Source organism: Phoca vitulina, unplaced genomic scaffold, assembly GCF_004348235.1.
Source record: "Phoca vitulina isolate PV1807 unplaced genomic scaffold, GSC_HSeal_1.0 scaffold1, whole genome shotgun sequence".
Lineage (NCBI taxonomy): Eukaryota > Metazoa > Chordata > Mammalia > Carnivora > Phocidae > Phoca > Phoca vitulina.
This window is the reverse complement of record NW_022589704.1, coordinates 3,363,907-3,376,394: the sequence shown is the minus strand read 5'-3', so window position 1 is coordinate 3,376,394 and position 12,488 is coordinate 3,363,907. Positions and strand designations below refer to the sequence as shown.

At 45.3% G+C, this 12,488-nt stretch overlaps 1 protein-coding gene and 1 pseudogene across 4 annotated transcripts in view; both read left to right on the top strand.

Annotated features, from left to right (window-relative positions):
- SCLY (selenocysteine lyase) overlaps nt 1-12,488 on the top strand; it is a 38,303-nt gene that overhangs the window by 5,847 nt on the left and 19,968 nt on the right. For 3 of the 4 annotated variants that reach the window (XM_032391849.1, XM_032391777.1, XM_032392019.1), the window contains exons 3-4: nt 1,911-2,011; nt 7,135-7,315. In XM_032391849.1, the coding sequence (XP_032247740.1) occupies nt 1,911-2,011; nt 7,135-7,315 (282 nt within the window). Of the gene's footprint in view, nt 1-1,394; nt 1,493-1,910; nt 2,012-7,134; nt 7,316-12,488 lie in introns of all 4 variants that reach the window. The other variant, XM_032391928.1, reaches the window with a different exon arrangement.
- On the top strand, nt 11,509-11,951 carry LOC116624298 (annotated as a pseudogene).

Genomic DNA, 12,488 nt, shown 5'->3' with positions numbered 1-12,488 from the left:
GAGAATACCCAAGTGAAGTAGGGTTGCTTTAATGGATTATGGAAGCCACACACGCCCCTTACCATCCCTCTTGCTTCCTGAAAGGCAGGAGTTCAGAGTCTTCTCTTATGTCAGTTACAGTTACCAACCACCCTTTACATTTAGTTACACTAACAACTTCAAACATTCCAGAAATTTAAGAGTAAGAAAATAGACACCCATGTGTCTCCTACCTAGATCCAACAGTGTTGCCATATTACCTTGATCTCTTTCTTTCTGAATTTACTGCTTTTTCATGAGCTCTGGAGAATGAGTTGCAAGAAGTGTGGTACTTCCCATCAGAGGGAAACACCTGTATGGGCGAAAGAGAAGGGACTTTCTCCCATCACAGTGCCATCAGCAAACCTGAGAACATGACAGGAAGGTCCTGCTCTGGATTCAGACCATATTCCAATTTCCTCAATTGAGGACATTACTTGTTAAAAAGATAAAGACTGAATTAGTACCTTGGGGTGGGGGCGAGAACCATTGCAACACACATCTCATGGGTTGGTTTATTTTTTAACTCCTTGTGCCAAAGTTTTATTTTGGAATGTAACATCTGCAGAAAAGGTGAAATAAGTCTAGTGAACACCTGCATTTAATTCCTTTACCTGGATTTATCAATTATTACTACTTTGCCCCATTTATTTGAATCATTTGAAAGTAAGTTGCAAACAGGAGGCTTCACTCCTAAATACCTAAGCAGTGTCTCCTAAGAACAAGGACACCGTCCCGAGCCAGAGATTGAACATTAATCCAATGACAGCATCTCATTACCATTCATGTTCTAATCTCCCTGAGTATGCACTTTTGTTTCAAGTGGCGTTAGATCCCTTTTGAAAATGTAAGTACATGAAAAGAGCAACCACAAGATCATTTCTGGCAATTCTCTGACCTGTCCACAGTGGACGGGATTCCGAGTGTGCCAGTAGCTTTTGTTCCTGGGACTCGTTGGTCTGCGCCCTATGCATCCTTCCCCCTCCGACAGCTTTAGTGAGGTGTGATTCACATACACTGAACCGCAGAGTGAAAGTGTACAATTTGATGACTTTTTTTTCTTACAAGTAGGGCTGAATAGTCAACAAACTTTGGAGACTCTTGATCTATAGACCAAGTAAGAATGGCCGTTGACATTGTCACAGTTCCTATCCTGGCTCCTTCCTTTCTTTGCCGCATACAGTTTGGTCCCTTCTTTCGTGCCAGCCAGTGGAACTGGCTCACAGCTAGGGTGCGTGGCCCCCGTGTGACAGCAGGTCTGGCCCTGTGGCAGGGACCTCTCTCGTGTGCCTGGGGGACCTGCACTGAGATGCAGCATTGCACCATGTGTTGAGGAGTCATGAGCATTCTTTTTGCTTATTTTTGTTGTTTTGCAGCTTGATCTTAAGCAAATTATTTCATCCCTTCACCCTCCTGTCTTGATGAATGGGAAGCAAGGCAGATGGCCACAGCTTCCCCTCTCCTGTAGCATCCGGTAAGAGGAAGCCCACGTCTTTGGGGATTTTAGGGTTCCCGCGCGTCCCCCCGTTATTTGTTTCCACCTCTTACTAAGTCTCAGTAGGGGTCACTGAGTTGCTCCTATCTTGCTGCTGCCCCTTCACCAGCTTATTCCTAGGTTGTGGCCTATTGTATTCACGTTAACGGGACACGGGTTGTCTTAGAATTGCCCACTTAGAGTTGTTCCTGCGTGTCTGGTTCTTTTTTTTTTTTTAAGATTTTATTTTTAATTCATCTCTACACCCAGTGTGGGGCTTGAACTCACCACCCCGAGATCAAGAGTCACACACTCCACTAACTGAGCCAACCAGCCCCATGTCTGGTTGTTCTTTTAAACATGTGTTTATTGGGCTTAGTGAAGTGACATTAATGAGTTTCCATTTTGGTCTCTCAAGGTCGGAAGGCCAGGGACATTATTGACACAGCTCGGGAGAACGTCGCGAAGATGATATGTGGGAAACCTCAGGACATTATCTTCACTTCTGGGGGCACCGAGGTAAAGTTTCTAAACAGGCTCACAGTCTTTTAACTGTAAGTTATATGAAAAAATAGAACATGGTTCCCTCTTGGTATTATTTTTTTAAAAAAAGAGTAAATCTTGGTCTTGGTCTTGCTAATTTTGCAAATTAGCTTCATATAATTAGTACTTATCCTAAAAGTAAATTCCGGATGTCTGATAGGACATTTGTAACATAACGTGTAAATTAACTTGCATTATTTCAACAGGGAGTTTCCCCTTCATTTTGCCCTGGAATTATCCCTTTAAGTCCCTACTAAATTGATTGCCTTATTAAGATTTTGAGGTTTGACCCATTCCAGATGTACTTTTAGATTGATAGAAATGCTCAAAGACAGTGGGATGGTGTCAAGGCTTCTGCTCAAATAGTAATACTGTCTCCCTTTCTGGGAAGGAAGGCGTGACTGTCACCCACAGGTGATGTGACTGTCCATGTGGAAAACCCAGGAGAGTCTGCGGCTAGATTATTAGAGTTAATAAGAAAAGTTAGCAGTTACTAGATACAAAAATCAGTTGTGTTTTTATGTACCAGTGACAAGCAGGTGTGTTGTCAAAAATCGATCTCTGTGCTCTGGAACCAAAATAACACAAAGACAGTTTGGGGATAAAGAGGAACGACAGTTTATTACTTTGCCAGGCAAGGGAGGCCGCAGCAGGCTGATGCCTTCAGAACTGCAGACCCGCCCGGGGTAAAAGGCTCAGGGCTTTCATAGGAAAATACAGGATCCGGCAGCGTCGATAGGAATCTGGTGCATCCTGCCAGCCGCCTTCATCATGTCTCCATAGTGGTCTCATGACCAGCGTCGGCGCCGGCCATCCGAGTCTCATTACTAAGTATCGATACTGAGTTCCTGGAACAAAGGATTCTACAGAAAAGCAAGTGAAGGGGAGGGGCTGGCTTCAAGAATGAGGAGGAGAAAAATGTGGTCCGTTTCAAGTCAAACCTTGCTGGAGCATTAGTGTGTTCCTCTTAGTTTCCATATAGAGGTTTGTATAGCGGTTTCAGGTTTTTACCGGAGCACGAAAAATATCAAATACTTAGGAAATAAAGCTAACAAAAAAGAATTTGTAAGACCTTTTTCATAGACCCCGCCCCACCCAGAAAGTAATAGAAATATTAGTGTATACCACCTTCTAAGAAGTTCTGAATAAATGGAGCAATTCACCAAGCTCCCAGATTGGAAGACCCAGTGTTCTAAATAGATCAGTTCTTCCCAGTTGATCTGTAGATTCAATGCAACCTCAGTCAAAATCCTGACACTTTTTTGGTGGAATCTCACAAATTTATATGGAAATACCAAAGGCCAAGAATTGTCAAGACCTCTGGAAGATTAAGAACACAGTGAAATGACTTGCTCCACCAGATATCCATCCTTCTGTAAAGCTTACTAATTAAGGCACGTGGTCTTCGGGCAGGGACAGACAGTAGACCAGAAATAGCGCCATGCATGTATGTGCACTTGTCATATGACTGAGGTAGCCATGTATCTTGGTTTGCTCAGGACAGTCCCAGGATATACGTGTTGTCCTGCATAATTTAGTAGTGCCCTCTTATTCTTTTTTTTTTTTAATATTTTATTTATTTGACAGAGAGAGACACAGTGAGAGAGGGAACAGAAGCAGGGGGAGTGGGAGAGGGGGAAGCAGGCTTCCCGCAGAGCAGGGAGCCTGACGTGGGACTCGATCCCAGGACCCCGGGATCATGACCTGAGCCGAAGGCAGACGCTTAACGACTGAGCCACCCAGGTGCCCCTCTTTTTTTTTTCTTTTTTAAGATTTTACTTATTTCTTTGACAGAGAGAGACACAGCGAGAGAGGGAACACAAGTGGGGGGAATGGGAGAGGGAGAAGCAGGCTTCCCGCTGAGCAGGGAGCCCGATGTGGGACTCGATCCCAGGACCCCGGGATCATGACCTGAGTCGAAGGCAGACGCCCAATGACTGAGCCACCCAGGCGCCCCAGTGCCCTCTTATTCTTAGGTTTTCTGGCTCAGATGCTAGATTATATGATCACCATATATGACTGAGGTAGCATGGCAGAGCGGGAAGAAAGAATGGTCTCCAGTAAATGGTGCTGGGACAACTGTATATTCACAAAGAAAAAGGAAATTGGATTTCTGCTTCACAACATAAAATAATAATCATAACTTTGGGCATAATAAATATCTAATTATGGAAAATAAAATTTAGGAAGCTTTCAGGTGATAAGTTTATATCTTTGTGATGATTAAGAGCAATGAATTTCTTCTGTACGATACAGAAAGCATTAACCATAAAGGAGAAGGCTGACAAATGGTACCACCACCACCACAAAACAGACTTTACTTCATCAAAGAGTCCTATGAAGGAAACAAAAAGACAGGCTAGACAATGGGAGAGGACATTCACAGCATATAACTGACAAAAGACTAGCATCTAGGATATAAAGGCAGGTAACCCAATGGAAATATGGGCAAGAAACTTGAGTATGTGCTTCACAAAGCAGGCGCCAGTTTCTACATGTGAAAATACTTGGCGTCGGGCGCCTGGGTGGCTCAGTCGTTGAGCGTCTGCCTTCGGCTCAGGTCATGATCCCAGGGTCCTGGGATCGAGCCCCGCATCGGGCTCCCTGCTCGGCGGGAAGCCTGCTTCTCCCTCTCCCACTCCCCCTGCTTCTGTTCCCTCTCTCGCTGTGTCTCTCTCTGTCAAATAAATAATAAAATCTTTAAAAAAAAAAAAGAAAATACTTGGCGTCGTCATCAGAGTAAAAAACATTGAAACACGTCTGCACACCCATGAGAATGATAAAAGGTAAGCATTGCAATGGTAGTAAGTGTGGACAAAGGACGCAGAGCAGTAAGCCCGAGCGTAAGCTGGAATGCCGGTTTGGGAAAGGGGCTGTTATCTGGTGACGTTGAAGCCGTGCATACGCCGTCAGCCAGCAGTCCTGCTCCCAGGGCGTAGCGTAGACAAGTGAGGTGCGTGCGCACCAGGGCACAGGCACAGACTGGTCACGACAGCGAGAAACTGGGAGCAACCCAGGGGTCCCTCAAAATTAGCATGGACCAATGTTAATACATTGTGTTCAGTCCTACAGCGGAATGTCACACGGGACCTGCAGCAACGCGTGTGGATCTTGAGATGCCGAATGAATGAAGTCAGTCAAAGGGTCCATTGAGCCCGGTCTGGCTGAGTGAGGGGTCGGGGAGCTGCCACCACGCCCCTGGGCCCCACAACCACCACTGCGACCAGACTCTTGGTGGCCCACAAGGAGCTGCCTCAGCCCCAGCTGCCTGGTAGGGCCATCCTGGTCTCATCTGGTGCCAAGGACGTTCGTGGTCTGCGAGCACATGGTGCATTTTCAGATGTGACCTGGTGGTTCCCACGGAGGCCCCTGTACTCCCGTTGGGGCCCAGGGCAGGGCAGCCATTTCCAGGGTTCAGCAGCGACTGACAGACACATGCAGCACGTGGGAGGGGCTTGGGCATCTCCATCCTGTTCACAGTCATTGGGTCATCTTTTACACTACCATCCACGGTGGCCTTAAATGGGATTGTAGGGACTCTGCAGCCACGTGGAGCCCTGAAGGAACCTCTCCTCTGGATAGAATGGCTGTGTGGCAGCATTTTCTACAAGGGTGTGACCTGGGACCTCTAAGGAAGCATCCACAGGTTGGAGAAACCCATCTGAGTCATTCGTCCCCGACCACCTCCTCACTGTTGCCTGATCCAATGTGTCGCCCACTGGTGAGCCACAGAGGGGGCTGCCTTGGCGTGCCACCAGCTGGCCACTGTCTTAAGTCCTCTGCACACAGGATGGCAGCACATGGGCACCTCAGCACAGCACAAGCACTGCCCCCCCGCATCGTGGGGTACCCCCAGATGCTCCAAGGGATTGGATCTTTACTGAGAAAAAGTTCGTTCAGTTCTACTCATATGAAGGTCAGAAGGAGACAAAATAAACAGTATTGTTTAGAGGTGCTTGCATAGGAAGTCAGAGTATCCAGAAGAGCAGGGAAATGATTACCATACAAATCAGGGTGGTAGTCAGCTCCGTGGGGGTGGGGAGGGCACAGTGATTGAGGGGGGCCCGGTGTGCTTCTGCGTGGGGCAGTGTCCACTGTCTTGATCAGGTAACAGTCACTCAGTATTCACTGCCTTACTTCTCTGTTAAACTTACGTTTATATTTTATACACTTTTCTGTATATATGTTATAATTTAAAATAAGAGAAAAAAAAAATTTTTTTTTTTTAAAGTCTTCTCCTACCCTGAACCCTTCAGTTATCCACTCTGGCTACAGGAAACCAATATTGTTAGCTTCCTGGTGTCTTCCAGAGAGTCTATGCATTAAAAGCAAATAACTATGTAGATTTATATATTCTTATCTCCTTCCCTGTTTACCCTTTCAAGGATATTTTTGCATATATGAGCAAATGTGTGTGTATTTCCCCTTTTTTATACAAATTGGGTAGAATACTGTATATAATGTCTGCTACCTTTTTTTATTATTATTTAGCAAGTATATTTGTATTTGAGATCTTTTGGTCTCTGCACATAAAGCGTTTCCTTGATGTTTATACCTTGGTGTCCATTGAGCAGCGTTGCATGATTTATTTAACAAGTCCCTTTATTGGTAGACTGAAGGGCTTTCCGAGGTTGAGCTGTTACAAACAGTGCTACACCTAATAGACAACCTTTCTGTACATCATTTTGCTTCTATGCAAGTGTAGTGATTGGATCAAGTCCAAGACGCAGACATGCTGGGTCAGAGGGCTTATCTGATAGATATGCCAAATGGCCCTTAATATGCCAGATTATACTCCCATCAGCAGTGGGTACCTGGACAAAATATTCTTTTTTGATAGATTTATAAAATTTAAAAATTCATAACATTGCTTAATAAGACAGGCATAATTGACTGGAAATGAATTCTGACATTTTTGAAAGGTTGAAACCCCAAATCTTTGTCGTTGGGCATTCAAATGTGCAGCTCAAAAGTTGAATGTCTTCAAGACCATTCTTTCCTTTTTAAACGTTAGTCACAGGAAAATGAAGTCAGAGAAAGTGCTACTCTCGCTGTCCCCTTAGTCCAGGTGTCGTAAATGCTCTTTCTGCTCTCTGCAGTCAAACAACTTAGTAATTCATTCCGTGGTGAAACATTTCCACCAAACCCGCCCCTCCAAGGGGAGCCTGGCCGAGCTGTGCAGCCCACTGGATGGGGCCACGCCCCACCTTATCACCTGCACCGTGGAACACGACTCCATCCGTCTGCCCCTGGAGCACCTGGTGGAAGAACGGGTGGCCGGTGAGTGACCAGCCTGGCGGATTCTGCAAGGCAGCTCCGCTTACGACCACTAACTGATTCTAGGACCCGGTGAATCATTTACCCTCCGCTCGCAGCCTCCCTGGCCGTCCGCAGGTGCAAAGGTCACATAGCCTGTCCCCACACGGGAACCAGTGAATGCTGCCAGATTGTCCCTTAGGGAAAAGATGGGTCATCAACGTGGAGATCTAGTCTAGATCTATCAAGTAAACGATACTTTGGATTCTTGTATATAATATATACATATTGAAATAGTATGCCTGTAAATGCTAAACCGAGCTGTTCACTTGGATTGCAATGATTAAATCTTGGCTTCCTCTTCCTCCGATAGGAGGAACAAGGGTCAAATAGACCTCAGCGTCAGGGGGTAAACACCAGAATGAATGTGCTCTTGCTGGACGACTTCATCTCAGCACAGGGGAGGGAGGCCTCGCCAGGCGGGCAGGCGGCTTGGGGGCAGACGGCTGGCCAGGCAGGCTGAGGGTCGGGCGGGTGGGCTTGGCCAGCCGTGGCAGCGACTCTGACCTTTCGCTTTTCCCGTGCTATGAAGTCTCAAGACACGGGGCACAGACCACGAACTTCAGAAAACTAAGAGCCCTTTTCTCTCCCAAGACAGCCGAGGTGAATACTTTCCTTTAAGCAAAGTGACGTTCCTCTCTGCCCCTCTAATCTGCCTGGAAACCTGAAGGTGAATTGAGGGAAAGTATTTTTATCATAAAGATAAAGGACTGTAACATAGTGCTCCGTTTGACTATGAAGCCTTCCTATGGATTTTCCTGTTTGACTACTACAAGGGTTTTTCTCTTTCTGGTCTTACCTAGATGCACTACTTTAAAAAAAGAGATCAATCAGGTCTGACTTTCTTATTTCAGCTCTTGTTCCTTTCAGTTCCTGGTGCCTTTTTTTTTTTTCTGTCTTTCTTATTTTTCTGTACTTACAGGGAAGGGCGACACATCATTCTTAGTTGCTGTTGCGTTTAACTTCCTGCTTAAATTACACAGATTTTGGGTGGCTCAGTCGTTAAGCGTCTGCCTTCAGCTCAGGTCATGATCCCGGGGTCCTGGGATCGAGCCCCGCATCGGGCTCCCTGATCAGCAGGGACTCTGCTTCTCCCTGTCCTGTTCAGTGGTTCTTAGTTTATTCACCAAGTTGTGCAACCATCACCATAATCAGTTATAGAACATCTCATCACCCCCCAAAACCTTGTACCCATCCGCTGTAATTCTCCATTTACCTCAACCCCAGACAACCACTAATCCATGTCCTGTCTCTAAAGATTGCCCTATTTCGGAGGACTTTCGTATGAATGGAATCATAGAATATGTGGTCTTTTTGACTGATTTCTTTCAATTAGCATGTTTTCAAGGTTCATTCATGATGTAGCATGTACCAGTACTTAATTTCTTTTTATGGATTTATAAAATTCCATTTTATGTGAATTCTAATTTATATAAATAATATTCACATTACTTATCCATTCATCAGTTGACGATCATTTGGCATTATGATAATGCCATTATGAACCTTTGTGTACAAGTTCTTGTGTGGATGTATGTTTTTATTTCTCTTGGGGTTATACCTAGGAGAGGAACAGCTGGGTCACAGAGTAACTCTGTGTTTAAGCTTTTGAGGTGACCTTTGTATTCCAAAGCAGCTGCACCCTTTTATGTTTCCACCAGCAGGGCACAAGGGTTCCTATTTCTCTATCCTCGACAACGCTTGAGATTGTCTGTATCTTTTATTATCACTATCCCAGGGGGTGTGCAGTGGTATCTCATGGTTTTGATTTGCATTTCCCTGATGGCTGATGATGTTGAGCATCCTTTCATGTGCTTAATAAAAAGACGAGTAATCCTTTTTTTTTTTTAAATATTTTATTTATTTGAGAGAGAGAGCAGGGGGAGGGGCAGAAGAAGAGGGAGAAGCAGACTCCCCGCTGAGCAGGGAGCCCGACGTGGGGCTCGATCCCAGGACCCCGGATCAAGGCAGATGCTTCACCGACTGAGCCACCCAAGTGCCCAAGACGAGTAATCCCAGCCAGAGCGGCCTGCCTTTTGCTCTCCTTTGAGTCTTGCAGTGGATACGTGAGCTCTGCCCTTCTCTGGCTCCTACCCCGTCCCTGGAGCCCGCCCAGGCCTGCAGTCCTGTCTCGGGCACATGGTGCTCTTCTCAGTCACAGCCAGTGCTTCTGCCACACACCTGCAGGGGGTGTGGTGGGGGTGCTAGGTCATCACACCAGCCCCTGCCTGCCTCAGCAGTTTGCCCTCCTCACGCTCCATGCTGTGCACTTGGATGATCACTACATCCTTTCATAGTTTTCGCCTATTACTGTTCTGAGTGTTTTTTTCCTATTCTTATTAATCTAATGCCATCATCTTTCTATATTCTGGGAATTCCTCAAAATTCCTTGTCCACAGGTGATACCCCTAATTTAGAAAACATCTGTTCTCTCATTTAGGGCCTTGAGGGGAGAGTGGATGCATTTGTCTTATACCATTTTGAGCCAAAATCTTGATTCAGTCACCTTCACTTATTATTCATCTGTAGTAATGAGATTATAAGAGCTTGGAGCAGTGCCTGGAACCTAGTAGGTGATTAACGAGTGTTGGCTCAGTGTCGAGTGAGTGAAGGTTAAGTACTTGGTACGTTAAGGTGCTCTCGTGAAGATGGTGGAGTAGGAAGATCCTGGGATCACCTTGTCCCATGGATACACCTAGATAATATCCACATCAGTGTAAATAACCCCAAAAAATGACCTGAAGACTGGCAGAACAAATTCTCCACAGCTAAACGTAGAGAGGAGGCCATGTTGAAGAGGATAGGAAGGGCGGAGACAGGGTTGGAAGCCAGATGGACCTGTGGGACTGTACATGGGGGGAGGGACACCATGGGCTCAGAGAGGGGAGAAGAGCAGACCCCATCCAGGAACCCCAGGTATGAAGAACCTGCACTGGGAAGATGGATCCCCATAACATTAGCTTTGAAAACCAGAGGGGCCTAATTTTGTGAGTTCTTATAATCAGTGGGGCTTAACACCTAGAACTTTAAAAATCAATTGGGCTTGGCTCTGGAAGAGCTGGGAGACGAAGAGGAAACTGAAGTCCCACCCTTACAGAGACAGTACAACTAACAGCCCCATGGAAATACAGCATAGAAACAGCAGTTTGATAAACTCCTTGGGTGTATGGGAGGGAGATTTATTTACTATTCTCGGAGTGTCTGCTGGAGGGGCGTGGTATCTTTTGGAAGACTTCCCCAAGAACAAAGGAGCTGGCAGATGCCTTTTCCCTCCTCCAGCTCCCAGCCAGATACACAGACACCCAAGGGAACCAGTGTAGTGCAATACTCTCCACCTAGCTTGCTAACAATGTACCCCACCCCACACTCTTCTGTGGACCCACACCCTCCATCCTGGCCTGGGTAGTTTTCCTGGGCAGCTGCAGGTCCCTTCCTGCAGGGGACTGGTGCAGACCTTGTTGGAACTGCATGTCCCACCCCTACGTTTTCCTGCAGACCCACCCACTAACAACACAGGGACCAAACCCTGTCTACAACAGGCAAAGACAGCCATTGCAGACAATTGGACTGAAGGCAAATGCCACAACAGTAGGGTGCACATAGGAGACACCCCTAGGTTCTAGTGAACAGGGAACACCACACACAGCAGGGCACTATCGGACCTCTCCTTCATAAGGCCACTAATTTCAAGAGCAGGAGACCTAGCTGACTTTCCTAACACATAGAAACAGACAGAGTTAGACAAAATCTGAAGACGGAAGAATCTGTCCCAAATGAAAAAACAGGACAAAATCACGGCAAGAGAGCTAAATCAAATGGAGGTAAATAATATGCCTGATAGAGAATTTAAGGTAATGGTCATTAGGTATTCACTGGACTTGAGAAGAAAGTGGAGGATCTCAGTGAAACCCTCAACAAAAAGAAAACATTAAAAAGAACCAAGAAGAGATGAAAAACTCAATAACTTAAATTAAAAATACACTAGAGGGAATAAATAGCAGATTGGGGAAGCAGAAGAATGGATCAGCGACCTGGAGGACAGAGTAATGGAAAGCAATCAAACTAAACATAAGAGAGAAAAAAAAGAATAATAAAAAATGAACGTAGATTAAGGGAACTCAGTGACACCATCAAAAGTAATAACATTGGGGTTTTTCAGGGCTCTTTGCAAGGAGACTTGGAACGAAGTCATAGCAAAGCAGCAGCTGCAGTTGCACCATTCTGTTTTCAGCTTCAGAATGTTTCCCATAGCCAGAAGCGCTCTAAGTCGTCTCCGAGTTCAAAGCATTCCACAAACAATGGCAAGGCAGAGCCACCCGAAAAGGACACCTGATTTCCATGACAAATATGGTAATGCCGCACTAGCTAGTGGAGCCACTTTCTGTATTGCTGTATGGGCATATACAGCAACACAAATTGGAATAGAATGGAACCTGTCCCTGTTGGCAGAGTCACCCCAAAGGAATGGAGAGATCAGTAATCATCCCAGTTGGTGTAATACTGAATTGTTTCAAAACCAACTCATAATTGATGCCAAGTAAAAGCACTGTGCACCCATTAAAATATAGCATGGTTGAAGAAATAAAGTACATTTGAAACCTTAAAAAAAAAAAATAATAATAATAACATTGGCATCATAGGGATCCCAGAAGGATGAGAGAGAGAAAAGGGGACAGAAAATGTATTCAAAGAAATAATAGCTGAAAACTTCCCGAATCTGGGAAAGGAAACAGAAATCCAGATCCAGGAGACAGCTCCCACCAAATCAACCCAAGGAGGGCCACACCAAGATACATAGTAATTAAAATGGCAAAAAAGTAGTGATAAAGAGGGAATTGTAAAAGCAGCAAGATAAAACAATTATATACCAGGGAAACCCAATCAGGCTATGAGCTGATTTTTCAGCAGCAATTTTGCAGGCCAGAAGAGACTGGTGTGATATCTTCAAAGTGCTGAAAGAAACCTGCAGCCAAGAATACTCTATCCAGCAGGCCTATCATTCAGAATAAAAAGAGAGATAGGATTTCCCAGACAAACAAAAGTTAAAAGAATTCAATACCACCAAACCAGCTGTATAAGAAATGTTAAAGGGGAGGGGACTCTTTTTGTAGAAAGACCATAAATAAGAATAAGAAAA